At 46.7% G+C, this 27,919-nt stretch overlaps 2 protein-coding genes across 14 annotated transcripts in view; one reads left to right on the plus strand and one right to left on the minus strand.

The window, feature by feature from the left end:
• rad51b (RAD51 paralog B) overlaps positions 1-4,705 on the minus strand; it is a 30,546-nt gene extending 25,841 nt beyond the window's left edge. For 3 of the 10 annotated variants that reach the window (XR_009785453.1, XR_009785454.1, XM_061754092.1), the window contains exons 1-5: positions 4,291-4,704; positions 3,888-4,001; positions 3,524-3,628; positions 402-538; positions 101-220 (exon numbers count right to left, since the gene is read on the minus strand). Coding sequence is in view for 6 of the 10 variants with exons in the window: in XM_061754092.1 (XP_061610076.1) it covers positions 101-220; positions 402-538; positions 3,524-3,628; positions 3,888-4,001; positions 4,291-4,374 (560 nt within the window). In the remaining 4 variants the exon portion in view is untranslated. Of the gene's footprint in view, positions 1-100; positions 221-401; positions 539-3,523; positions 3,629-3,887; positions 4,002-4,290 lie in introns of all 10 variants that reach the window. The other 7 variants (XR_009785455.1, XR_009785456.1, XM_061754087.1 and 4 more) reach the window with 5 other exon arrangements.
• Positions 4,706-5,188: 483 nt separating this feature from the next.
• Positions 5,189-27,512, plus strand: LOC133468315 (solute carrier family 35 member F1-like). Of its 4 annotated transcripts, XR_009785451.1 has the most exons (12): positions 5,189-5,761; positions 7,341-7,472; positions 7,701-7,853; positions 10,090-10,189; positions 16,190-16,365; positions 17,199-17,326; positions 19,653-19,812; positions 21,174-21,330; positions 24,177-24,229; positions 24,327-24,481; positions 24,582-26,160; positions 26,671-26,811. XR_009785451.1 is itself a non-coding variant. In XM_061754081.1 (11 exons), exons 1-11 carry the CDS (start codon positions 5,365-5,367, stop codon positions 26,902-26,904), a joined length of 1,845 nt encoding a protein of 614 aa, XP_061610065.1. In that variant the 5' UTR covers positions 5,189-5,364; the 3' UTR covers positions 26,905-27,512. The 4 variants fall into 4 exon arrangements, 2 of the variants coding, with proteins under 2 accessions (XP_061610065.1, XP_061610066.1); XM_061754081.1 differs by lacking the exon at positions 24,582-26,160 and having other exon boundaries at positions 26,671-27,512; XR_009785452.1 differs by lacking the exon at positions 24,582-26,160 and having other exon boundaries at positions 5,190-5,761; positions 24,349-24,481; positions 26,671-26,810.
• Positions 27,513-27,919: the final 407 nt, after the last annotated feature.

The following is a 27,919-nucleotide window of genomic DNA, read 5'->3' on the forward strand; positions in this document are numbered from 1 at the left end:
CTCTGCACTATAGCTGTGATTCTCAAATTCTATTTACATAAATGACAATATTCGTGATGATTTTGCGGACCAAAATCTCAATCATTGTGGTATGCTGTACCTGCAGAGGACATCCTGGCAGGTCATTTCCCTGAAGATATGGACCCTACCTGCCATTTGCAGGACTTTCTCCTGAGAGCTGAAGTAGTCCGGGAACCTGTTCTGTGCAATCTCCACCAGCCTGGTACAACAAACGGTAATATTTCGAGGACCAACTCCAACATGAGTTGTCAGAACATGAGTTTGTTTTCGTAAAATAACATGCGAACTCATATCCGATTCCACCCAGCATGCAAAACTCGGAGATATATAAAGCAATTTGAACAATTTGTGTCTGTTTGCCGCAAGACGGTGAGACTAACCTCTCAGCAGAGAATGCTGACTCAGTGTCAATGTAGATCACGCTGCGGTCCAAGCCGCCCAGCTCCTTTGGCAAGGTGGTCACAACACTGAGCATCATACACAACTGAGTCTTCCCACAGCCAAATGGCCCTGTCACCTACAAAGAGTATCGTGATCAAAATGTCTACACACCTTTCTTTAAATGACAAATGATTTTTTGGGACCATGATCATTTCAAAATGTTTTCCACCCATAATGTGACCTAAAACCTTAACCAGTGGAGAAAAAAATGAAATCTTTTAGAGACTGCGAGTAAAAATAAACCGCTGAGATAATGTGTACACACCCTCTTAGAACTGGGGAGGGGGCTGTGTTGAACTCGGGTTTCCTAGAAGTCAGCATACAACTGCCACCTGCTTAAAATCCATCGAATTAACGCCAAATAAAGTTCAACTGTTCTAGTAGACCGTTCTTCATTTCCAGCAAAAGCCTGAAGGTTTTGTGATAACACTGACTGGTCCACCTTGACAAAGGCCCTAGTTCACCGTGAAGAAAAACAGCTGCGAAGCATGATGCTGCCACCATGATCCTCCACTATAGCTACGATGGTCTTTTTGTGATTAGCAGTGTTCCTTTTGGAATTCTGGCCAAAATGTTTAACGTTGGTTTCATCGGACCATAACTGTCATGATCTGTGTTTTTCTTGACTTTGTTTAGATTAGATTCCTATTTTGTCATGTTTTTGTGTGTCCCCTGTTCATGTCTTGTCAACTCATTAGCTTTTCGCTTCCACCTGTTCTCATCAGCCCTGTTCCTTGTGTCTACCAATCAGCTCCCTCCAGCCACGCGTCTTGTCCAGGTGTGCCTCGTTCACTCGTCAGCTAATTTGTCGTTTAATTTCCTGCTTTCTTTTACTCCGTGTTGGTTCATTGTTGCTGTCATACGTCACCTAGCTTTTGTCATCATCTTCGCCTCACAGTCTTCAGTGTTGAATGTTCTTTTATTTTGCTTCAGTACATTTTGTTTTCCCTTTTTTGTAATAAATCCTCTGAGCACGCCTCCCTGCTTCCGTTTGCTTGGGTCCTCCACCTTTTGCCACCAACGTCACCACGCAAACCCAACAATCTCTAACAATGACACTTTCATCTTGCCACCTTACCTCATAGCTCAGACACATGAAGATGGGAAATTGTTGTCACATGTACTGTACAGCCAGTGCTTGCCAGAAACTCCTGCAGCTCCCTAGTGTGCCATATTCTCTCCACTTGATGATGACTGTCTTCACTGTGTTCCACGGTGTAGCGACTATTGTGGCTCCTGTTGTCGCTCTACATGAGTGTAGGAGACTGCTTTTGACCCGCCATATCTCTCTTTTGGGTGACGCTGCTATTTAATAGTCAAAGTTGCAAACCAATCAACCTTATTCCTGGGGGCGCTCATGTAGAAACAATTGTGGGCGCAACTTCCTGTGAGCCATTTGTTGCTAGCTGTTTTCATTTAACAATGTCCTTGCGCAGCTCCAAAACTTGTTGCGCAGTACAAGCCCCTCCTATATAGCCCCCCTCGAGTATATCTCGAGGATATGAGACCTTCAGTCTCAGACCAGACTAGACAAGATCTACTACTACGACTACTACAATGCCTGTACCCCGATCAACACCTTGCCACTTGGCAATGGTGTAGATACCTCTCGGTGCTCGGCGTGGGCGGCCATTTGGCGGTGATGCGACGGAAGGACCGCTGGTTAAAGTCTCAGTAGGTACGCAGACTACTTATAATGAACCCATTCTCATAAGCTCCAGCCCTCAGAACTCTGACTATAAGGATGCGGTGGATGAGGAGGCTGTCAAGCCGAACTCCCTCAACCACAGGTATATATATATATATATATATATATATATATATATATATATATATATATATATATATATACATATATACATATATATATATATATACATACATATAGGGCTTTATGGCAGAGCGGTCCGACGGAAGCCTCCCCTCAGTGCAAGACACATTAAAGCACGCATGGAGTTTGCTAAAAAAAATCTGAAGGACTCCAAGATGGCGAGAAACAAGATTCTTTGGTCTGATGAGACTAAGATAGATCTTTTTGGCCTTAATTCTAAGCGGTATGTGTGGAGAAAACCAGGCACTGCTCATCACCTGTCCAATACAGTCCCAAAAGTGAAGCATTGCGGTGGCAGCATCATGCTGTGGGGGTGTTTATCAGCTGCGGGGACAAGACAACTGGTTGCAATCAAAGGAAGGATGAATGCAGCCAAGTACAGGGATATCCTGGACGAAAACCTTCTCCACAGTGGTCAGGACCTCAGACTGGGCCGAAGGTTCACCTTCCAACAAGACAATGACCCTAAGCGCACAGCTCAAATAACGAAGGAGTGGCTTCAGAACAACTCTGTGACTGTTCTTGAATGGCCCAGACAGAGCCCTGACTTAAACCCCATTGAGCATCTCTGGAAAGACCTGAAAATAGCTGTCCACCACCATTCACCATCCAACCTGACAGAACTGGAGAGGATCTGCAAGGAGGAATGGCAGAGGATCCCCAAATCCAGGTGGGAAAAACTTTGCTTAATGTCACAAAACTACGACCAATCGTCACCAAAATATATGTGGACGTCTCAAATTATGCCCCCTTCCCCATCTGAAAATACCAGAACTATAACTCCCAAATATTTGGATTCTCAGGTGAGCGCCTTTTTCCACAATCTCTGGGTACTGGTATACATTTCTACAATGTGAAAGAATTGTTTTCATTTTCGTTATACCTATGTATAATGCACTATATTGACTTTGATTACATTGCTTATCCTGAAATGCCAAGATCTAGTAACTAATCATTTAGTAATAACCCACTACTGTTAATTACTATTTGGCCCACTCCGGTTTCCTCCGACATCCCAAAAACATACATGAAAACTCTAAATTGCCCTTAGATGTGCATGTGAGTGTGAATGCGTGTTTGTTTATATGTGCCCTGCGATTGGCTGGCGACCAATTCAGGGTGTACCCTGCCTCTCGCCCGAAGATAGCTGGGATAGGTTCCAGCACGCCTCGTGAAGATAAGCGGTTCCGAAAATGGATGGATGGATAGATGTTTATGTCTTTGGTGTACCTCTGTGATGGCTCCACATGGAATACCTCCTCGCAGCACTTTGTCCAGTGCAGGTAATGATGTTGAGAAGCAAGAGTCTGAGTAATGCTTCCACAACTCCAAGGCCTGGCAGAAATAGGAGAAGTTCGAAAAGAAGTAATACAGTGTTATTAATTTTTTTTTGTTGTTCGGGGTTGCGTTGCTTTCATTGTTATAATGAGTTGTAACCCCTGATTGAATTCCAGATTGTATCTGGAGAAAGAGTGCTGACGTGAATGCAACTGTGTCATGAACAATTTGCAAGAGTGCGGACGCCAAATCACTCCCTTATTGGTGACCGACGTATACCAGATAGCGAGGCTTCTGGGGATTGTTTTGCACACACCGTGGTGAGTGGGGGAGCAATGACCTTGCTCACAGTCTCCAAGATCCCCAAGGTTTTCTGGTAACTCAATCCTGCAGCATACATCACTTCAAAAGCAGTGTGCGTCAACAGATCCTGGGGAGGAATGACAAGCTGAATGAGACATATTTGCCTTCATTCATGTATTTATTTGATGGCAAGACATTCAATACTAAATTTAAATGGTCATTTGAGACGAACATTGGGAGTCAAAACAAAACTTTATCAGTCACATTGACAGATGACAGCACTACTACTACTACAACAATAACAACAACTACTACTACTACTACTACTAAGAAAAGGTATCCTAAGAGAAGGAGTCAAATACAGTACTGTACACGTTCAGTACTGACATTATTGTTTTGGGTCAAAAGAAACTTACCTTACAACTTTCTATTTTATGTCTTTTGAGTTGCTCGCATAATTCAGGAGAAATGCCGGCTCGCTTCAACATTCTAGACGCCATTATAATCCTTTAGTAATTGTGCTTTTCAACACATTTTTACGTTCCCAAAGTAAAAGACCCAAAAAAAAAACACACACAACGACGAGTTCCTCACTGGTCTTCTTCGTTTCTTATCACAGTATGGCCTTGCAGCGTCTTTTTTTTTTTACTGTGCAATGTCGCCATCTCCTGCTCTGTGGAGAACCACCAGCCAAGCAACACCTCAGGAAGTTTGAAACTACTCCATTCTGTTTCCTATATTGTGTAACATGGAATCATGCCCAAATGCAAACGGTTAACAGGATGAAAATGAAAGGGGAAAGGTACATTAATGAGGGCAGCGTCACAGTTATGAAGAGACGACGAGATTCCCCAGGCTAGTTAACCGACGTGCCTATCTGGCGCCATGTTGGCAGGGGCGAGGTTCCAATAACAGCCAAAGCATAGAGAGTAAAGTTACGTCGTAACTTGTTCATTCTCAACTGGAATGAATGATATTTACTATTTTGTCAATGATAAAGCATGTACTATTAATACTGAACACCAAAAGTAAAAAGGTTAATGAATATTTTCCCCTGTGAAAGATTATTCCCAGTGACCTCGTCATATTTGTACAGCGCTGTGCACAATCGTATGCAGTACAAAGCGCCAGCACCCTTGGTGTTTCGGTTTTTGGTCGCCGTCCACACACACATATAAATGGCTGCCTTGTGACTCTACTAGTTAGCGTTGCGGTAAGCACGCAAGTTTAAAGTGGCGCGTCGCATCTATAGTTTCATTCTATGAGCAGAATCCACCCCCTTTTTAGACGTCATGCTTATCTTTGACCAATCCGCGAGTTACGTGTATTCACGTTGAGAGTTCACAGGTCAAGGGTTGTCGGGGGGAGAGCAAGATGGCGGCAGGCGGGTGACATCGACAAGGATTTGTCAGGCAGTTAGTACTTCGACATAATAGGCTTGTGCAGCAGTTATCATATCCCGAGCAACTCTAGAATTAGCCAGTCCATTTATGGCGCTGTTGTACAGCTTATTGTGGCGGCTCTTGCTGTTTCTGCTTCACGGCAGAGCGCTCGTCTCCTGGCTCCGTGTCCGTCTGCGGAGCTGGAAGGGGCGGCTGTGGGAGCGGGCAATAGCCACATTACTACTCCCAATGGCCCTAGCTGGCTTCCCGGACCACCGGAGGAAGTCAAACCATAACCCCGACGCTAATGGCACGGCCGGAAATGGAAACTGCGCTCCCAATCGCCGACACCGGTGGCTGAACGACGGCCGGTCTTTAGAGAAGTTGCCGAGCCACATCGGCCTGTTAGTTACGGAAGAGGAGCCCAGCTACACGGACATCGCCAACCTGGTAGTGTGGTGTATGGCTGTTGGTATATCCTATGTCAGCATCTATGATAATCACGGTAAACAAGCACTCAACCTAATTTAATTGAACTAGTGTGTAAGTAGATCTATGGCTGTACCTCGGAAAGAGCCACTGGTGTGGTCTGTGGTCATTTTTAGGCTGACCACTTGCTTGAAGTAAGTTCTAGTTTCCACCGTGAAACATTTCTTGCCACTAAAATACTGAAGTAAATTTGCAAATAAACGCATTGCTTCCAGTTATTTCATATTCTTTTGTAATCACTGTGTATGCATTGCTGCCACGGGTTGCTTGACCCTGGCTGAAAATCAGATGATGATTTTTAGACATGTATATACATACGATCACCGGGGCCCCCCTCTGGAGCCAGGCCTGGAGGTGGGGCTCGAAGGCGAGCGCCTGGTGGCCCGGGGTGCACCCATAGCGCCCGGCCGGGCACAGCCCGAAAGGGTAACGTGGGTCCCCCTTCCCATGGGCTCACCGCCTGTGGGAGGGGCCATAGGGGTCGGGTGCAGTGCGAGCCGGGCGGTGGCCGAAGGCGGGGACCTTGGCGATCCGATCCCCGGCTACAGAAGCTGGCTCTATGGACGTGGAGTGTCACCTCTCTGGCAGGGAAGGAGGCTGGTGTGTGAGGTCGAGAAGTTCCGACTAAATGTAGTCGGACTCGCCTCCACACACCGCTTGGGCTCTGGTGCGAGTCCTCTCAAGAGGGGTTGGACTCTCTTCCACTCTGGAGTTGCCCACGGTGAGAGGCGCCGAGCAGGTGTGGGTATACTTATTGCCCCCCCGACTCTGTGCCTGTACGTTGGGGTTCACCCCGGTGGACGAGAGGGTAGCCTCCCTCCGCCTTCGGGTGGGGGGACGGGTCCTGACTGTTGTTTGTGCCTATGCACCAAACAGCAGTTCAGAGTACCCACCCTTTTTGAAGTCCTTGGAAGGGGTGCTGGAGAGCGCTCCCGCTGGGGACTCCATCGTTCTGCTGGGGGACTTCAATGCCCGCGTGGGCAATGACAGTGATACCCGGAAGGGCGCGATTGGGAGGAACGGCCTCCCCGATCAGAACCCGAGCAGTGTTCTGTTATTGGTCTGTGGTCATCACGGATTGTCCATAACGAACACCATGTTCCAGCATCAGGGTGTCCACACGTGCACTTGTCACCAGGACACCCTAGGTGGCAGTTCGATGATCGACTTTGTGGTCGTGTCATCGAACTTGCGGCCGCATGTCTTGGACACTCGGGTGAAGGGAGAGACGAAGCTGTCAACCGATCACCGCCTGGTGGTGAGTCGGCTCCGACGGTGGGGGAAGATGCCGGTCCGACCTGGCGGGCCCAAACGTATTGTGAGGGTCTGCTGGGAACGTCTGGCAGAATCCCCTGTCAGAAGGAGTTTCAACTGCCACCTCCGGCAGAACTTCACCCACGTCTCAGGGGAGGCGGGGGACATTGAGTCCGAGTGGACCATACAATATTTTGGAATGTGCACATTAGGGAGCAACGACATTTACAGACAACAGCGTGTTGTAAAGCTGTTGGCGTTGTTCTCATGTTTCCAAGTAATTATTATTATTATTATTTTGTAATTAATGTATTTATTTGTTCATTCATTCCCCCCCCCAGGTATTTTCAGGAAGAACAACTCCCGTCTGCTGGAGGTGATAGTGATGCAACAACAGCATCTGCTAGGTACAGAGGGATCCAAATATAATGTGGAGTTCCTGAGTGATTGCGCCGACAAACACCATGATAATGGTAAGGACGCGGCACATCTGTCGAACTGCGCCATTGGCCTGATGCTGGTGACACGCGCGTTATGTAATTGTGAACACAAGTCTTCCGTTATGCCACATATGGAGGGGAAAGTTAAATCAATGGAATAATCAAAAGGTCAAGGGGAGCGATGAGAAGTTGACTTCAAGTGCTCTGCCAGAAGCGTGTTAGGCTGCATGTCAGTGTAACGTGTGTGTGTGTGCGTGTCAGTGGTGTCATGCAGGCCCACAGCGAAGGTGCTGTCTCCGGAAGACGGAAAGCAGAGTATTGTTCAGGCTGCACAGCAACTCTGTCGCTCTGTGGAAAATAAAGAGAGGAGCTCCAAAGACATCACCGTCTCCATGCTGGACGCACTGCTCAGAGGTGACGCTTCCGAACCTGCGCATTGACTTGTGAATGGGAAGTTTTGTATGCACTTTTCACATTCAGAGAAGAATGGAATGATTTGATTTTACAGTTCGTTGGAATAGATCTGCGCAATATCGCCTTAAAATAGTCTCCATTTTTTTATCAATCGTATATATATATATATATATATATACACACACACACACACAGTGGGTACGGAAAGTTTTCAGACCCCCTTAAATTTTTCACTGTTATATTGCAGCCGTTAAAATAAAAAAAAAATTCCTCATTAATGTACACACAGCACCCCCATATTGACAGAAAAACATATTTAAATTCAATTGCGTAATTGTTGAAATGTTTGCGGATTTATTCAAAAAGAAACAATGCAGTATCACACAGCCGTCAGTATTCCGAGCCTTTGCTCAGTATTTAGTCGAAGCAGCCTTTTGAGCTCATACAGCAATGATGCAACAGGTTTTTCCCACCTGGATTTGGGGATCCTCTGCCATTCCTCCTTGCAGATCCTCTCCAGTTCTGTCAGGTTGGATGGTGAACGTTGGTGGGCAGCCATTTTCAGGTCTTTCTAGAGCTGCTCAATTGGGTTCGTAAGTCAAGGCTCTGTCTGGGCCGTTCAAGAACAGTCACAGAGTTGTTCTGAAGCCATTCCTTCGGTATTTTAGCTGTGCGCTTAGGGTCATCGTCTTTTTTGAAGGTGAACCTTCGGCCCAGTCCGAGGTTCTGAGCACTCTGGAGAAGATTTTCGTCCAGGATATCCCTGTACTTGGCCCCATTCATCTTTTCTTCGATTGCAACCAGACTCCCTGTCCCTGCAACTGAAAAACACCCCCACAGCATGATGCTACCGCCACCATTTTAGTCACATGCTGTGATGACGTACTCTGCGTGCCCCTCGGTTCTCCATACCATCTACGCCACCGCCTTCTCGATCCACCGAATTGGAGGTGAACTGCAGTACATTTTCAGAAAACAGTCGCTGAGCAATAAAGGGTTGCTAGTTATCTGGTAATGCCGGTACTTTTTTGACAATTGTGCAAAAAGAACATCAGGAAGTTGAATCTCAGATTCAGGAGGAGCAGTGTGGTTTTCGTCCTGGCCATGGAACAGTGGACCAGCGTTACACCCTGGGCAGGGTCCTCGGGGGTGCATGGGAGTTCGCCCAACCAGTCGACATGTGCTTTGTGGACTTGGAGAAGGGGTATAACAGTGTCTCTCTGGGGTTCTGTGGAGGGTGCTCCTTAATAAGGGCTGTTCTGTCCCTGTAAGACCAGTGTCAGAGTCTGGTCTGCATTGCTGGCACTAAGTCGGATTTGTTTCCAGAGAGGGCTGGACTCCGCAAAGGCTGGCCTTTCACCGATTCTGTTTATTACCTTTATGGACAGAATTTATAGGCGGAGCTAAGGAGTTGAAGGAGTCTGGTTTGGAGACCTCAGCCTTGCATCTGCTTTTTTCAAATGATGTGGTTCTGTCGGGTTCATCAAGCTGCGATCTTCAACTCTCGACTGACCGATTTGCAGCCGAGTGTGAAACGGGTGTGATAAACATCAGCACCTCCAAATCTGAGGTCGTGGTCCTCAGTCGGAAAAGGGTGTGTGTCCTCTACGGGTCGAGGAAGAGATCCTGCCCCAAGTGGAGGAGTTGAAGTATCTCAGGGTCTTGTTCACAAGTCAGGGAAGAAGGGAACGGGAGATCAACGGGTGGATCGGTGCAGGATTTGCAGTGATACAGACACTGTATCAGTCTGTTGTGGTAAAGGAGTTGGGCCGAAAGGCAAAGCTCTCGATTTACCGGTCGATTCACATTCTTACCCTCATCTGTGGTCACAAGCTACGGGTTCTGACCAAAAGAACAAGATCGTGGATACAAGCGTCCGGGCTCTCCCTAAGACATCGGGTGAGAAGCTCGGTCTCCGCAATGAGAGGAGCCAGATGAGCTAGTTTGAGCATCTGGTTAGGTTTCCCCCAGTACACCTCCCTGATGAGGTGTTCTGGGCACGTCCTACCAGGAGGAGGCCCAGGGGACGCTGGAGAGACTGTCTCCCGGCTTGCCTGGGAATGCCTCAGGATCCACCCGGAAGAGCTGGACGAAGTGGCCGGGGGGAGGGAAGTTTGGGCTTCCCTGCTCAAGCTCCTGCCCCAGTGACCCGAACCCAGATAAGCACAAAGAAAATTGATGGATTGACAAAACCAAGGTGATAACGTAGCAAGCTCCCTGTGTTGTGTTGTTCCAGAGGCAAATCATCTTCCAGATCCAGAGATGGTGGTGAAGTTTGGACCTGTTGACAGCACTCTGGGCTTCCTCCCCTGGCACATCAGACTCACTGAATTCATGTAAGTTATTTTTTTGTTAATACAAATCATCCAACTGAATACAAGAGACATTTATGAAGCTCCCAAATCCCCCAAAATGCCTCGGCCCTTCACCAGATCCAAGAAAGAGTGCCTTTGTATTGGAACAATTGGAACCATGCTTCATATATTCAGATGCTATATTACACTTTTATTGCAATTTTCAATGCATTTTCAGTTCTTTCTTTCCTTTTAGACTTTATGTAAATGTCGTAAATCACAGCAACAGAGACTCTTTTTGCTCCACAAGCAGTTAAATCGCATCCCATAGCACCAGATTGATAGTGCTTGGAGTTTTCCAGCTACGGTTAGGCCAAGAAGTATTTGGACACTGTCAATTGTCAATGACGATACTTTTTATTTGTTGTTTTATTTTATTTTTTCTTCTTCAGGCCAGACTTTGGCCAGTTGGCCAGTCATTTACGTCCAAAAAGTTTAAACTCAATATAAAATATGTGAATCTATCAAGTAACGAGCCTAATTTGTTTCCCTGAAATCGTCGCGATTTGTACTTTTAAAATCTGGGTGTAAAAGGGTTAGCTTAACGCTCTTCGCTTCCTCTTAGCCATTTTGGAAATGACCTCATTGTTGTTATACCCCGTGATTGAATTTCTTGCTTGGGAAGGGGAAGGGGAAGGTTCAGGTTATGTCATCAATGATGATGTCATCAATGGCGACTCTACGATCTTCTCTGAGCAGTGCCTCGGCCAGGTTTCACCCCTGAAGCTGGTCTGCCGCTCCTTTGCTCGTCACTCAAAGCGTCCTCTTTCTCTTCACCTTTGATCCTGGACACCCACTTTTTGACTTTGCTTTAGCCTGTTGCAGATGCCCCATAGACATTTTAGAACAGTTTGAAAATGTTCTGTGGTGGTTCCCCTTCCAAAGGAAGACATTCAGTCACAGCTCTCTGCATTCGGCAATGACATTTCCAAAATGGCTGCCGCAATAAGGACAGCCTTAAACAAAACTTGGGATAAAATAAGCCTTCAAACAAGTATTTCAACCACAAACTGTGAACATTTCCAACCGTCCGTCCATTTTCTACCGCTTATCCGGGTCGGGTCGCGGGGGCAGTAGCTTTAGCAGGGACGCCCAGACTTTCCATCCACTTCATCCATCTCTTCCGGGGGGGATCCCGAGGCGTTCCCAGGCCGGCCGAAGGATGTAGTCTCTCCAGCGTGTCCCGGGTCGTCCACGGGGTCTCCTCCCGGTGGGACGTGCCCGGAACACCTCACTAGGGAGGCGTCCGAATCAGATGGCCCAGCCACCTCATCTGGCTCCCGGATGACCGAGCTTCTCACCCTATCTCTGAGGGAGAGCCCGGACACCCTACCGGGGAAACTCATTTCGGCCGCTCGTATCCGGGATCTTGTTCTTTCGGTCACGACCCGCAGCTCGTGACCGTGGGTGAGGGGAGGAACGTAGATCGACCGGTAAATCGAGAGCGTCGCCTTTCGGCTTAGCTCCTTCTTTACCACAACGGACCGATGCAAAGTCCGCATCACTGCAGACGCCGCACCGATCCGCCTGTCGATCTCCCGTTCCGTTCTTCCCTCACTCGTGAACAAGACCCCGAGATACTAGAACTCCTCCACTTGGGGCAGGATCTCATCCCCGACCCGGAGAGGGCACGCCACCCTTTTCCGACTGAGGACCATGGCCTCAGATTTGGAGGTGCTGATTCTCATCTCAGTCGATTATCTCATATCCAAGTATACGTGTAAATACCCCAGTAATTGCGTATTGCATTGCAAACACTTGTGAACTGTTTCTGCATGTTTTTTTCCTGTGTTCTAAGTGTCGGTCTTTGTTATCAGCTCCCTGCCCTCACACAGAAACATCTCTTATGAGGACTTATGGGGCGCCCTGCAGCGGTACGGCGAATGTCAGCAGCGCCTCGGCCAGTGACGTGCAGGCCGGTCTCAAGTTGATAACAAAAGATGAGTTCAGGGGTTCACGCTGTCAAGACAAGGAGGGTAGGGTAAGACGGTGACCCTTCGTGCCTCCGTCATGACTTGACCCCCCCCCCCCTCCCCCCCTCTGTCCCACACTCGAGGATTCTCTCGGGTCGCCGAGACAGTGAACAAAGCCAGGAGTCAGAGCTGGATCGCTCACTTCCTGCCACCAGCTTTTGTACTGCAATGCACTGAAATTCCAGGACCTCTGCAGCATGTTCCTTGAGCCAGAGAAAATAGAGGACAGTCTGTCCGCTGAGTCTCTCTCTCTCTCTCTCTCTCCAATCTCCAGCTGCTGTTTATCACTGAGGACTTCACTCACCCGGCGGCAGCAGCAGCAGATGAATATGAAACCAGGCTTTGTGCCACGCTGCGGAAATGTGGCTTCATTTTAGTGAGAAATTCTTCAATCCTATTCAAAACATGAGCGGAAGTATTGCTGAGGCAGAGAGAGATTGGTTGTGTAAATACAAGAAGTTCACGTGGCTCTGTGTGTGCGTGCGTGTGCGCATCCCAACTCTTAAGTCATCGTGTCGAAGTATGTTTCTCCAAATTGAAGGCTCCGAAATAAAGAAATGCACTTTTGTGATTGCTTGTGTGTTTTTGCTTGTCCCTTCCACATGTTGACCAGGGAGCTGCTATTTGACTTCATGCCTAATTATAAATAGACTTTGAACAAAAGATGCCCTTGCCAAAGTTCTGGAACGTTCCCCTAAAACACAGCCCAATAGCCATCCAATTGTATGTAGTCCACCAGCAATGTTTGGGGATCAAATAGGATTTCTCGATGAAACGAGATGGTCATGCACCTAGCATGCGTGTTTTTGGGACGTGGGAGGAAACCCGAGAGAAGAGCCACACACGCAAACTCCACACGGGCGGGGCCGGGAATCGAACCCGGGTCCCCAGAGCTGTGAGGCAGACGCTCGAACCGGTCGTCCGCCATATGTTGTAATATTTTTCTCCGTTTTTTTGTGTATGTTCCATGATTAAAAGGAGCAAGTGTACCAAACCAACGACTTTGGAAGAAGTTATGTCTTCCATCCCACAAGAGTTCCTTGTGAAGTCCGTGAATGCTTGAGAAAACATCGAATTTGAAATAAAACTCCATGCAATACACTTTTCTGAGAACAGCTGTACGTGAATTTCTAAATTCTTCGGACGTCACTCCCAGTAACTCTTGGCTCATTCGAACTTCGCAAAGCTTGAATGTGCCTTTGTTTTCCCTCTTCTAGCCAACATGAAGTGCTGGAAGCATCGAGCCCGATCAGCCCAAGCGGATGATTGCTCCACAGGTCGCGTGCGTATTATGACGCCGTTGTTCTCATGGGCGGATCCACAATATTTCCGCGATTGCACTTTGGCATCCTCGAAGCCCCCCGACGTGCAAGACGGAGCACAGGAGGCGGCGGCTCCTGCTCCTGCTCCTGCTCCTCCTCCTCCTCCTCGAGGCCACTGGCCGTCTTCGCTCGCTTCTGTCGCTCGAGCAATGATGCCGCCCGTCGTGTCCACCGCGGAGAGCCTGCCCGGAGGCGCGGGGACCCGGTGCCGGCGGCTCAGGAAGGTCTTGAGCAGGTAAGACGAGATGCTTCCATATGCGCCGGCAGATGGCGCTGGGCTCACGTCTCCATCGCTGCGGACGCATCACGTGTCACCTCTTTCGCGGCATGCCCGTCATCAACCTGCAACTTTTGATGATCGTCGTCATTTAAGCCAACGTCACTGGCTTCGCTCATTCATTTAACTTGCTTTCCGAACACGAGCTCAACCCACCGCGTTAAGACGCGCAACACAACTGCTCTTTTTTTTCGGATCGCTTTCACATCATTTGATCAGTAACGGTAAAGACAATTGTGTGGTGGGAAAAGGTCTCCCGCGCTGAAACAGCCGCGCTCAAAGTTGTGTTTGCCAAAAGTTATTGGTGATTTCAAATTGCAGTCAAGGCACTCCTTAGGGGGGCGGGGGGAGGGGGAAGCAGGAGGAGCTGTCTACCTCGACACGGGACGTTGTGAGTCAGTGGGGAGAACACTTTGAAGACCTCCTCAATTCCACTGACACGCCTTCCCATGAGGACGCAAAGTCTAGGGTCTCTGAGATGGGCTTTGCCCCCTCTGGGGTCGAGGTCACCGAGGTGGTTAAAAAGCTCCTCGGTGGCATGAGATGAGATTGGTGGATGGATGTTGTGGGGCTGTCCAAGATTGCGTGGACATCGGGGACAGTGCCTCTGGATTGGCAGACTGCGGTGGTGGTCCCGCTTTCTAAGAAGGGGGACCTCGGGGTGTATCGGTGTAAAGAAGGAGCTAAGCCGAAAGTTGAAGCTCTCGATTTACCGGTCGCTCTACGTTCCTACCCTCACCTATGGTCACGAGCTGCGGGTCGTGACCGAAAGAACGAGATCCCGGATACGAGCGGCCGAAATGAGTTTCCTTCGTAGGGTGTCCGGGCTCTCCCTTAGAGAGAGGGTGAGAAGCTCGGTCATCCGGGAGGATCTCAGAGTAGAGCCGCTGCTCCTCCACATCGAGAGGAGCCAGATGAGGTGGCCGAGAGGAGACCCCAGGAGACATGTCCAAGTCCACAGAACACATGTAGACTGGTTGGGCGAACTCCCATATACCCTCGAGGACCCTGCTGAAGGTTTAGAGCTGGTCCACTGTTCCACGGCCAGGACGAAAACCCCACTGATCCTCCGGAATCCGAGATTCGACTTCCCAACGGACCCTCTTCTCTCTAGCACCACTGAATAGACCTTACCAGGGAGGCTGAGGAGTGTGATCCCCCTGTAGTTGCAACACACCCTCCGATCCCCCTTTTTAAAAAGGGGGACGACCACCCCAGTCTGCCAATCCAGAGGCACTGTCCCCGATGTCCAAATGACGTCGCAGAGGCATGTCAACTAGGACAGTCTCACAACAGCCGCAGGCTTGAACTCCGGGCGGATCTCATCCACCCCCGGGGCCTTGACACCGAGTAGCTTTTTTAACCACCTCGGTGAACTAAACCACAGCGATAGGAGAGCCCACCTCAGAGATCCCAGACTCTGCTTCCTCATGGGAAGCCGTGTCGGTGGAATTGAGGAGGTCTTCTTAGTATTCTCCCCACCGACTCATAACATCTCGAGTCAAGTTCAACAGTGCCCCATCCCCACTATAAACAGTGTTGATGGTGCACTGCAATGGTGGTGTGGAACATGGTCCACTCGAACTCAACGTGCCCAGCCTTCCCAGGGAGGTCGGTGAAGTTCTGCTGGATGTGGGAGTTGAAACTCCTTCTGCCAGAGGTTCCCTGCTGACCCACCCCAAATACGTTTGTGCCAGCCAGGTCGGACCGGCATCTTTCCCTACCATTGGAGCCAACACACCACCAGGTGGTGATCGGTTGACAGCTCCGCCCCTATCTTCACCCGAGTGTCTAAGACATGGGGCCGCAAGTCCGATGACACAACCACAAAGTTGTGTCCTGGTGCCAAGTGCACATGTGCTTCGCGCCTCTCACCGTGGGCAACTCCAGAGTGGAAGAGTGTCCAACCCCTCTCGAGATGACTGGTACCAGAGTCTAAGCCGTAGGTGGAGGTGAGCCCGACGAGATCCCGTTGGAACTTCTCAACCTAACACACCAGCTCGGGCTCCTTCCCTGCCATTGAGGTGAGATTCCACGTCCCTAGAGCCAGCTTCTGTAGCCGGGGATGGGACCGCCAAGGTCCCCGCCTTCGGCCACCGGCCAGCTCACACTGCACCCGACCCCTATGGCCCCTCCCACAGGCGGTGAGCCCGTGGGAAGCTGTAAAGAACAAATATTTGGTTTTGTGCACCCATATTACTGTACAATACAAAATTATTGTTTTGTAGGGTTCTTTCATGGACGGAAAACGCACAGTACAGTACAGTTATTGTTAATAAAAGCTTCTATACAGATCATATGTATTCTTGTAGGATTCAATTTGTTTGTCAAAAAAAACAAAAACAGCTATGGAACCATAAAAAACAAGGACGTTTGAGTTTATATACAGTCTGTCTTCTGTCCCCTGCAGAGACCTGCTGGTGACATTGGCCTTAGGTCAGGTCCTGTCCTTGTTGATCTGTGCCATCGGCCTGACTAGCAAGTACTTGGCTGATGACTTCCACGCCAGCACACCAGTGTTCCAGAGCTTTCTCAGCTACATCATGCTGTTTCTGGTCTACACCACCACGCTGGCAGTCAGGCAAGGTACACACAGAGTATACTGTACATTATATGGCCCTTATAGGACACCTGGCTATAACCACCTAAAAACAGAATATGCAAGAAAATAGTTGTGTCCATTGGCAGCTACAGTATAACAGCTTCCACCAAGAGTTACGTGTTTGCGGACCTGTACGCGAAAATACCGACTGGTGTGTCCTGAATATTTTCCTTTTATTTTATTTGAACTGTTGCTTCTGTGGGCGACTGGTTAGCACATCTGCCTCACAGTTCCGAGGACCGGGGTTCAGATCCCGGCCCCGCCTGGGTGAGTTTTCTCCGGGTAGTCCGGTTTCTTCCCACATCCCAAAAACATGCGTGGTAGGTTGATTGAAGACTCTAAATTGCCCGTCGGTGCGAATGTGAGTGCGATTGGTCGTTTGTTTCTATGTGCCCTGCGATTGGCTGGCGAGCGGTTCAGGGTGTACCCCGCCTCTCGCCCGAAGATAGCTGGGATGGGCTGCAGCTTGCCCGTGACCCGCGTGGGGAGAAGCGCTCCAGAAAATGGATGGACGGACGTCTTTGTACGTACTGTAGCTTGACATTTTGAATATTAGCGTAGGTTGAAGGGTAGCAGACACGCGGTTTCTTCATCATTCATCAGTTGTTCCACTGCAGAAAAGTTAGGTTTACTCGGCAGTTTCATCTTGTAAAATGATTATGTGAGTCTCAAGAGTGCTGTCAAGGTGAGTCACAAAATAACAAAACAAATATCACATTGTTCTTTTTCAAATGGAATGGCATGCCTATTCATTGACGAACATTTGTTATCCTTCAGTTTTGTGTGTGTGTGTGTGTGTGTGTCGCTGTTTCACCAGGTGAAGGAAACTTGTTGGCCATTTTGAAGCAGCGCTGGTGGAAGTACATGGTTTTAGGTTTGATAGACATCGAGGCCAACTACCTGATACTAAAAGCCTACCAATACACCACACTGCCCAGTGTACAGGTATTTGTATTTGATTTGGTTGAATGTGAGAAACCATATCGATGTGTCATTTACTGACCTTACTGACTCCGTTGGTCAAAGTCGAGAAACTCGAGAATGTTCTCGTTGTATCTGGAGGAGCATACATTTGGTGAGAAGGTGAAACAATCCATATGATCACAAGTTAACTCTAGATTATTACTAAAACACTCGTTTCCACAGAGCTCTTATGCTTTGTGGTGACTTTGTCACGATGTCATGTTTAACAAATGATATGTTTAACGTGCTCGGTTGTGAAATAACTCCCGTATGAATCATAAAACCTTAATTCAGCACTAGGGATGATGTGCGATACCACTATTTTTCCTTTCGATCCGATACCGGGTGATACCAAGGCTAGTATCCCGATGCCAATACCGATACTTTTATATGTCCCAAAAAAAGGAGTTTTACTTTTGAAAACTTGTGAATGTGATGATGAACTTATGATACTACCGGAGACAAATTCCTCGTGTGTTTTTGGACATACTTGGCAAATGAAGATGATTCTGATTCTGATTCTGATGAACATTGATTGAATACCACTGTATCAGCATTAAACAAGCCGCCAAATATCAAACTTAGTTTTTTTCTTTCATCAGAGCAATTCAAGAGAATCTCTGCAACCAAAAGGTCAACTGAACATCTGAGCGAATCACATTTTGAAAAGAAATTCAAATAAAGAAAAGTTGAATAAAAACAGCTGACTCTGACTTAGATATAATTCTTTTCGGACCTGGGTGGTCTTCAGGTTAGAACTCGAACTGCAACAAAGTTCACATTGTGGATGGACTCTCATTTTGCATGTATACGTTTTTGTTTAGAAACAACAGAATGTTGACTTTGTTACTTTTCTGGCTCACTAACTCTCCTGCCTTGGGAAATAGCCTCTCAGTGATTCCGAGGTACTTGGCTGCAAGTCTGCTTAAGGACGGGAAGGCTTGCTCGTGGCTTTTCCACCAAAGTAATGGGTCCTGGTCCCTTGGAACTGGCTTTTGCCGCACGTAGCGATGCATTTCAGTAAGTGCATCAATACCTGTTTTGCAGTGCTGTTGGGCTGCCAAAACCTGAGTGTCAAAACCGGCCCATATCCCTTTATTCACTGGGGCAGAGCTGGAAGTAGGTGCAGGACTCCCTGGTGAGGCAGAGTTAGGCCAAGGTGATGAAGAAGCTGCCTGTGGGGGTGCAGAAGACTCGGATGTTAGGTGATAAGTTTCTTGTTTTCAACATTGTCTTTGTCACCGAATACTACTTTTTTAAACCTGATATCCAGGAAAGTGATCGCAGCCAGACTGTAGCAGGTTTCAATCCCACGGAACCTGCGTTGAATTTGCAGTCCCGGCTCTGCTGACAGAGAGCTACCTCGATGCTCAGCGGTTGCGGCTGCTCTGTGAAGTAGTGACACGAGGGGGATTACTTTGGACACAGAGACATATTTTACTTCTGAAACCTCTGTCACCTCTTCATAGGCTCTCACGGCCTCAACAGTTAGGTGGATCATGGAGAACTCTGTCACGTCGGAATGTAGACCGGACCCAAGTGCAGGCGAAGGCTGAGAGGTTGTGATGAACAGTTTATTGAAAAGGGGGAATGTAGCTGTGCCTTGAGGTGCGCCGGTGGGTAGTGGAGGCAGGGAACACGTGGCAGGCGGTGACGAGGGCAGGCGGCGTGGCGATAGGAATTCATGTGGCGATAAACACGGAGGAAACACTGAGGACAAGGAGAGACAGAAAGGAGACGAGGAATAGTAGAGCTCATTATTCATTGCATTGATTGTGTTAGAAAGTAATAAGTTCCATTTTTTTCTTAACCCTTTAAGACCTAAGCCTCAAAATGTCTGCCTGGACTTTTTTTGAAAGGGTCAGAAAATGTGAATAAGTGCTTCTGCCCCTTTTCTCAGAAAACCTTTCAAATATCGAGCAGGTTAGGGTTAGGTTAGGTTAGGTTAACTAACGAATTCATTTTGGCGATGGGTGGCCTTTTTTTTTTTGCCTTAAGCACCTGCCCCCAAAACTGACCGTGCATGTGCCTGAGCATTGTCGAAAGTGATCAATAAGCTAGCTAAACTTGGCCCACCCGCTAGGCTGTTGGAATGACAAGCTAGGAGCTAATGGCGCCAAGGTTTAAAAATAAACATCAATTCGACAATTGAAATAATACAATGTTGAAATACATTGTGAACACAGTAACATTCCTTTTGTGCATTTTCAAGGATGCCATTTTATGTCTGGCAAACAATCACCCATTGCTCACATCAGTGATTTATTTATGCATGTGTTGGTTCTTCTTTCTTTCTTTCTCTTGTCAGCTGTTAGACTGCTTTGTCATCCCAGTGGTCCTGCTGCTGTCCTGGTTCTTTCTATTGGTGAGGTACAAGGCCGTCCACATTGCAGGCACAGTATTGTGTCTCTTGGCTATCGGGTGCACGGTGGGGGCTGACGTCCTACTTGGCCGGCAGCAGAGCCTCGGTGAGTCCACGCTCAAACACCGTATCGACGTACTGTCCTCTGTTTTCAATTCGATCATCATGGAGATGCTGACGACGTCCTGTTATTGTACAAGTCGGTACATAGCACGCTGTCGTTTTCGCAAACCTTTGTGAACTTTAACGGTGCTCAGCATGCCTCCGACTTCTGCCAAGACCAAGCCATTCGAAAGCTGTCCATCTGACTTAGCGACAGATCACTGAGCAACACATTGAACAAGTGTCGAGAACATCTGCCTCAGAGTCAGGTGATCCGTTTTCTCTGCCTTCCTCCAAAATCACGAGGCTTATGTTTACTGAGGACTCTAAATTGCCTATAGGCCCTTGTTGTTAGTGTGATTGGTTGTCTATACGTGCGCTGAGATTGATATTTAGATAGCAGGGACACACAATACAAGGTGGCTGCCACCGCCAAAACTGGAAATGGCATACTTGTTCAAAACAGAACCTCAAGCAATTCATACTTAGTGGTGGTAATAGTTAGGATTTTGCCCTCTATGCAAAATGTTCTTTAGTCATCGTATCGCACAATAGGCCTTCAACGCTTCTGATGGATATTCCTCTTCTTCTCTTCTCATGTTATGACCTTCCCTTCTCACGGTCGTTGCAGGAAAAGGTTCCCCAAAAAATGGAAAGAAAAACACGTGGCGTTAAAGCTTTGATGCTAACTGAAATATGGTCTTGCGGTGTGTGCTGACAGATCTCGTGTCACTTCCATTGTCATTGTCGCAGTCATCTGCCCGGTTGGTGCTTCCTGCTCGCATTTAGGAAGAAGTAGTCTGACAGGCAACAGAAACGTCCCAAGTTCCTTACATTCAATAGGTCGGCTGAAGTCTGTTTAAGGACTCCAAAACATTGGGGCATGGTACACCTTCGACCGGTTGCCAGCCAATCGCAGGCCACATACAAACAAACAACCATTCGCACTCACATTCACACCTACGGGCAATTTAGAGTTGTCAATTAAGCTAGCACGCGTGTTTTTGGGATGTGGGAGGAAAGCGGAGTGCCCGGAGAAAAACCACGCAGGCACGGGGAGAACATGCAAACTCCACACAGGCGGGGCCGGGATTGAACCTCGGTCCTTGGAACTGTGAGGCCGACGCTCTAACCAGTCGGTCACCGTGCCGCCTAATTCTATTCCTAATAAAAAAAATTGAAGGTTTGAAGCTCCTGGAGCTGATTGTGTTTGACTTCTGAGGGTCCACTGTTTTCAGTTGTATACAAGAGGTAAAAAAAAGAAAGTCTACCAATGGTAAGGGCAAAATACGAACCAATTTTCTTCACTGTTCATAAATCCAAGTGTTTTAGTTTATTTTCTTCATACTCTTCTTCCCTTTCTAGGGGAACAAAAGCTGTTTGGTGATCTGTTAGTTTTGGGAGGAGCCACTTTGTACGGGATCTCCAACGTTTGTGAGGAGTTCATAGTGAAGAACCTGAGTCGCGTGGAGTTCCTGGGCATGATGGGTCTCTTTGGTTCGTTTTTCAGTGGCATCCAACTGTGAGTGAATAAATAAAATCAAAACCCTGAGAATTTTCCATGTCAAATGTACGAAAATGTTTACCAATTTACATAAGTGATCTAGTCTAAATCTAAGGGTGTAGACTCAAGTGTTTCACATGTGTGTTGACCAAGAAATAGTGATTACCGTAATTTCTCGTGAATAATGCCCCCCCCCCCCTCCCCAAAAAATTGTCAAAAGTCAATAGTGCGCATTATACATAGGTATAGGGGAAAATGGAAAAAAACTTTCACATTTTATAAATGTATGCCACCATCTAGAGGTTATGAAAAACTGGTACACTTTTATTCCAATATGCCACCGCCACCTAGAGGTTATGAAAAAGGTGTAGCCTACACTTTCATTCCAATATGAGAGGGGTAGGTATAACTGCCTATATGTACAGTTGTGCTCATAAGTTTACATACCCTGGCATCATTTGTTCAATATAGTTTTTTTTTAAAAATACGACTGATACTCAACAACAAACATCATTCATTTCTTCATGGTTATGTTTTGTTTAATGATAATGCTTTTCTGAAATGCTTGACAGTTTAACTTGCTTCATGTTTTCTTAAAATAATTGTACCCATCTTACAAATTCTGCCTGGGTAATCAAACATATGAGCACAACTGTGTGTTTTTTCTCATTTACTAAATAAAAGTAGGGCTATGAATTTCAAAATAAGAGCAAGTAAATAAAAAGAAAAGTATTACGTGTTAAAATAATTTGCTTAACTTCAGAATAATTCTTTGAAAAAACTAACAAAATACAGCTAATACTTCATGTTTTCATCATATGGGCAGAGGCAAAATCATGCATTGTAAAAATGCATTATACATAAGTAGAAGGGTTTTACAGGAATTTGAAGTCAACTTTGGGGGTGCGTATTATACATGGATGCGCATTATACACGAGAAATTACAGTAGTTCTCTTGTGTCATCCCACAGCAAAACGCAGTAGTTAAATTGACAGTAAATTAGTCAAAAGTGCTTCTAAATAAGCACTATTTAGTTCACAAGAGACCATCTTTGCATTAAACTTGAATGCCAGACACTGCTGCCTAACAGCCAACCCCCCACCCAAGACTCACCGCCACCCAGAGAGGGGTGTATGTGGTGCATTAAAAGTAAGGGGATGCATTAAAATCCTGGGGGGCAGGCAGGGTGCAGGAGCAGGGCACTTGGAACGGGAAACAGCACTGACACCCGCACGCCCCAACCCTACACTAGCCCCCAAGAAACCCTGAATATGTGTATGTGCCTGGATGTGACCAGTGGAAAATAAAGCAAAACTATTTACAGTGAGTGGTGTAAGAGTGTGCAGAGTGAGTGATTAAGAGGCATGGCTCCTGCAGGTCGGGCCAATCGGGCAGGACAGCCAATCAGAGGGCCACCCCACCCAGCTCCGCAGCTCTGACCCCAGGAATTAGGTGTGGCGTGGGAAATTACAAAATGTTACTTAATTGCTGAAAAAATGATTTCCATCCATCCATCCATTTTCTGCCACTTATCGGGTCGGGTCGGGTCGCGGGGGGCAGTAGCTTTAGCAGGGACGCTCAGACTTCTCTCTCCACAGCCACTTCATCCAGCTCTTCCGGGGGGATCCCGAGGCGTTCACAGGCCGGCCGAGAGACGTAGTCTCTCCGGCGTGTCCTGAGTCGTCCCCGGGGTCTCATTCCAGTGGGACGTGCCCGGAACACCTCATTATTTATTTACAAGAAATAATGTATCGTTGTTCCTCTATTTATGGCAGTGAGGCATAGTGACAGACAGAACAGATAAATGGTCTTCTATTAGATGGCAGGAAGTGCGTACAGTAATTCATGTATCCACTTTTTGTGACATTTTTGTTTGTTGGTGTGCTGTGAGATTTTACAATTGTAACAGATGTGCCTTGGCTCCGTAAAGGTTGGAAATCACCGGTCTAAAGTGTGAGAAGAGTGTCCTTTTTCTAAGAGGAAGTGAGCCGTACTGGCATATGCCCGTGTCTTTATGGGTTTTGTGGCAGATTACAGGTACATGATGACACAGAAATTCTGTGGAGCAGCAGATGGACATGCACACGGCCAGAAAAAAAAACGAAGCCAAATTCAAGCCTTTTACAATTTCATCTTTATTCACAAGGAAGCAGTTTTGATTTGTTTAGTACATTAGAAACAACATTTCAAAAGTACATCGGACTTTTTTTCTTTATTTGTTTATTTGGACGGGGCAGTGCACCTTAATAAACATTTAGCAAATTTACATGATTGAAGTTTAAAAGTGCCAGATTTAGCACAGGCCAATTTCCATCCGTTTAGTTCCCGAAACATAAAAACATGTCGGCAATAGACTACAAACGAGTACACTATAACGTGATTAGTGTTCGTGTTGGCAATAGCACATTAAATGTAGACCTAACAAAAATAAGTATACAATAACATTGGTGTTTGCATGTTTAGTTTGTTAAATCGGTATCCATCTGTACATGGAGCCTTGGACCGACAACAGGCAGGTCACTGATGCAAGAGCATTGGCTCAAGGATGGATCCTTGTGGTACTCCAATTGGGTTCTCAAGATAAGGGGACTTGACACTGTTGACTATTGCAGTGTTCTGTTTGATAAATATGATTCAAACAATTGTATGATGTCTGCAGAAAAAAATAAAGTATGTTAACTTTACAGCATATGGCCATGATGACTACGGGGTGGGAGCTGCAAAAGCAAGCGTGAGCTTCTCAGCACACATAAGCCAGTATAGCTGGCAAATTACACAACATGCAGTCAGTGGCATATATATATATATATATATATATATCTATCTGGCATCAGTCATCTGGAGTCTGTGTGCTGTGTTGCAGGGCCATAATGGAACACAAAGAACTGCTGAAGGTTCCCTGGGACTGGCAGATAGGCAAGTTGTGTCCATTTGCCTCTGTTGGAGTTCTAAAATGCTGTGTAAATATAATGTCCCAAAAGAATCTGGCACACCGCCTCTGTTTGTGTGACAGGTCTTCTCTATGTGGCCTTCAGCGCCTTCATGTTCAGCCTGTACAGCTTGATGCCGCTGGTAATGAAGAAGACGAGTGCCACCTGGATCAACCTCTCTCTGCTCACAGCTCACCTATACAGTCTCCTCTGTGGCCTCTTCCTCTTTCATTACAGGGTAACACTTGCTCATACATGGTCTCCAATATTCTTATGGCATTAGTTGGAATAAGACTGGCATGTAAACATGAACTTTTCCCCTCTTTTTTTATTTGCAGCATACACATTTTAGCACTGCAAGTGCGGTGACAGATTGCTGACCTCTCTGAAGCTTGAAAACAAAACAAAATACACCAAAGCCCTTTTATTGTTTTTATTATTTGAAGCGTAAACATAAGTGTTTTCTGATTACCTTCACATAGATAAGGTCTTATTCACAGAATATAACAATGATAGCGTGGCATGGCATTCATAGTCACTCATCGGACTTGTCCGGATTTCCGTTTTATTAAATTTTTTGTGTGCTAACTTTTCAAAGACGTCTTCATCTGTCAACGGTTGATGTCGGTTTTTGATGCAGTGCCGCCTGAGGCATCGAAGGTCACGGGCATTCCATGTCGGTTTTCGGCCTTGCCGCTTCCGTGCAGTGATTTCTCCAGATTCTCTGAACCTTTAGATGATGTCATGGACCGGAGATGATGAAATCCCTAAATTCCTCGCAATTGTACGTTGAGGAACATTGTCCTTAAACTCTTCGACTATTTTCTCACGCACTTGTTCGCAAAGAGGGGCACTTCGCCCCATCTTTGCTTGTGAATGACTGAGCAATTCAGGGAAGCAATCGTGGCACCCACCTGTTCCCAATCAGCCTGTACACCTGTGGGATGTTCCAAACAGGTGTTGGATGAGTAGTGTATTCAATTAAATCTAGGTCGAACATGATTTGCAAATCACTGTATTCTGTTTTTATTGATGTTTAACACAACGTCCCAACTTCATCGGAATTGGGGTTGTAGAATAGTACAGGACGTGTATGAGTGCAGCAGAACATTGGTGAGGTGTGAGAAAGGAGATTAAGGTGGAGGTGGAACTGCATCAGGGATAAACTCTGAGCCCCTTCCTGTGTGCAGTGGTGATGGATAGGCTGACAGATGAGGTTAAACTGGAATGCCCATGGACCATAATGTTCGGAGATGATATTGTGCTCTGCAGTGAAAGCAGGGAGCAGCTGGAGGAACGTTTAGGAAGCCTGAGGCATGCACTGGAAAGGAGAGGAATAAAGATTAGCCGACAAAATATATAGTATGAGCATGAATGAGAGGGGGGGAGTGAGGCTACAAGGGGAAGAGTTAGACAGGGTGGAGGATTTAAAATACTTGGGTGCACAGTCCACCGCAATGGGGAGTGTGATAATGAGGTGAAGAAACGGATCCAAGCAGGTTGGAATGGGTGGAGGAAGGTGTCAGGTCTGTGATGTGACAGCAGAGTCTCTGTTTATAAAGTTTATATGACAATGGAGGACAGTATGATAGTGGTGAGGTCAGCCATGATGGACGGATTAGAGACAGTGGCACTGAAGAGACAACAGGAAGCAGAGCTGGAGGTGGCCGAAATGAAGCTGTTGAGGTTCTCTCTCGGGGCGACCGGGTTGGATGGAATTAGAAATGAGCTCATCAGAGGGACGGCCGAGGTTCGATGTTTTGGAGACAAAGTTCGAGAGAGCAGACTTGGATGGTTTGAGAGTATATTGGTAGAAGAATGATGAGGGATGGAGCTACCAAGCAAGAGAGCGAGAGGAAGATGTCGTGAGGGAAGAAGACATGATGGCAGTTGGTGTTCGAGAGGGGGATACAGAATGTAAGGAAAAGGAGGAATTTGAATTTAATCAATGTGGACATATGTTTGTTTGTTTGTTTGTTTGTTTTTTATGGGAGGATTTTCTCTTAATAAATAAATATATAATGTGTGGGTTGCCTGTAGCAGGTGAAGTCCGTGTTTTTATGAAGCTAACCTAAATAACAACCAGTTTCGGGGTGGGCTCAAATCGGCCCCATTGTCTTGTGTGTGCATGGCTTGAGCAGACTCACATTAAAAGCGACGAGATTGGTACTCTAGCAATACCAATTGTGTGGTTCCGTTTTCACGTACAGCCGCTGGCTTGTTTGTTACAAAATGACAATCGTTTTGAATGTCTTTTTTTGGTGTGGTAACGCAGCGCGCGACACAAAAGACTGATTTCAATAGAGGTAACTCATGACACATACTGTGTTATACCGTAGCTTGTGTTGAATGAATGTTTGAGAGTCTCCGTGTTGCGGAGTAAAAAGTCATTTAACCAAAATGTATATTTTGCTATGTGTGTTGCAGTTTTCTTGCCTCTATTTGTTGTCGTTCTTCATCGTTATCTTGGGCCTGGTGGTTTATTCCTCTGCATCCACCTATGTGGTTCAGGACCCCCGAGTCTACAAGCAGTTCAGGAACACAGTCGACCATCGTACCAGTGACCCACTCCAGCCCAGTCACAGAGTCTCGGAGCCTTCAGTAGCATACAGCAGTTTGAGCCCAGAGTCGGGGGAGGAACCTACTTTATGTGTAATTTAAGATGGTCTATGAGATTGTTGACTTGTGGTGGATATGTGGGATGCAAATGTCTGCATGGTTTGGTCCTCACTTGTTGTTTCTAGTCTGTTGAGCAGGTAAAACTGGCTGATCACTTACTCAATGAACCATGTATTGATTTGATGGTCTGTACTATAAGCTTAAGCTTACTATAAGGGATAAGCTTCTGATCCTCAAGCTATGACAAATCATTGTACCCACCGGAATGTGTACCTGAAAGAGACTAACTCTAGACTAGCCCCTACAGTGGTATGAAGGATGTCCATAGTTGGTACACACACTTTCTTTTTACTACGGTGCTGTTTGTGCTTGATAAGTGCATCAACTATGTTCCTGTTTGTGTATGGGTGCTTAATGTTTTGTTCTGTGTTTTTACATTTTACAGCAAAGCCATCTGCTAAGACAGAACTACATGGGAGTTATCAATGACTTGAGCCCTTAACGGCTTACTGCCACAAATGGAAATGAGACTGTTCAGTCAATTGATTTTATGCAGTTACAATATTACAGGAACACTGTGGTCTGCTTTCCGAGTATATCATTTGTAAATTATATAAAATATTACCATTAAAAAAACTTATGGACTTGGAGGTTTGGACTTTTACACACATTTGCAGGTTTTGTCGCTTAAAAATGCTTCCCAGCGCCTGGTGTACACTTTTTTTCTTTTCAGTCACAACTTCACCCAGGCTGCTTTCCAAGCCACTCGTGGGGCTTTCGAGGCTAGAACTCTCCCCTTTGCACGAGTTACAGGCAGTGGTTTGAATCCCAAAACTGTGGTTGGGCTTTTACACACATTTGCAGTTTTTATTGCTTAAAAATGCTTCCCAGCCTCTCTTCAGTGCACATGGAAGCCTGCACGGAGTTTGCTAAAAAACACCTGAAGGACTCCAAGATGGTGAGAAATAATATGGTCTGGTCTGATAAGACCAAGATAGAAATTGTTGGCCTTAATTCTAAGCGGCATGTGTGGAGAAAACCAGGCACTGCTCATCAC

Source organism: Phyllopteryx taeniolatus, chromosome 18, assembly GCF_024500385.1.
Source record: "Phyllopteryx taeniolatus isolate TA_2022b chromosome 18, UOR_Ptae_1.2, whole genome shotgun sequence".
Lineage (NCBI taxonomy): Eukaryota > Metazoa > Chordata > Actinopteri > Syngnathiformes > Syngnathidae > Phyllopteryx > Phyllopteryx taeniolatus.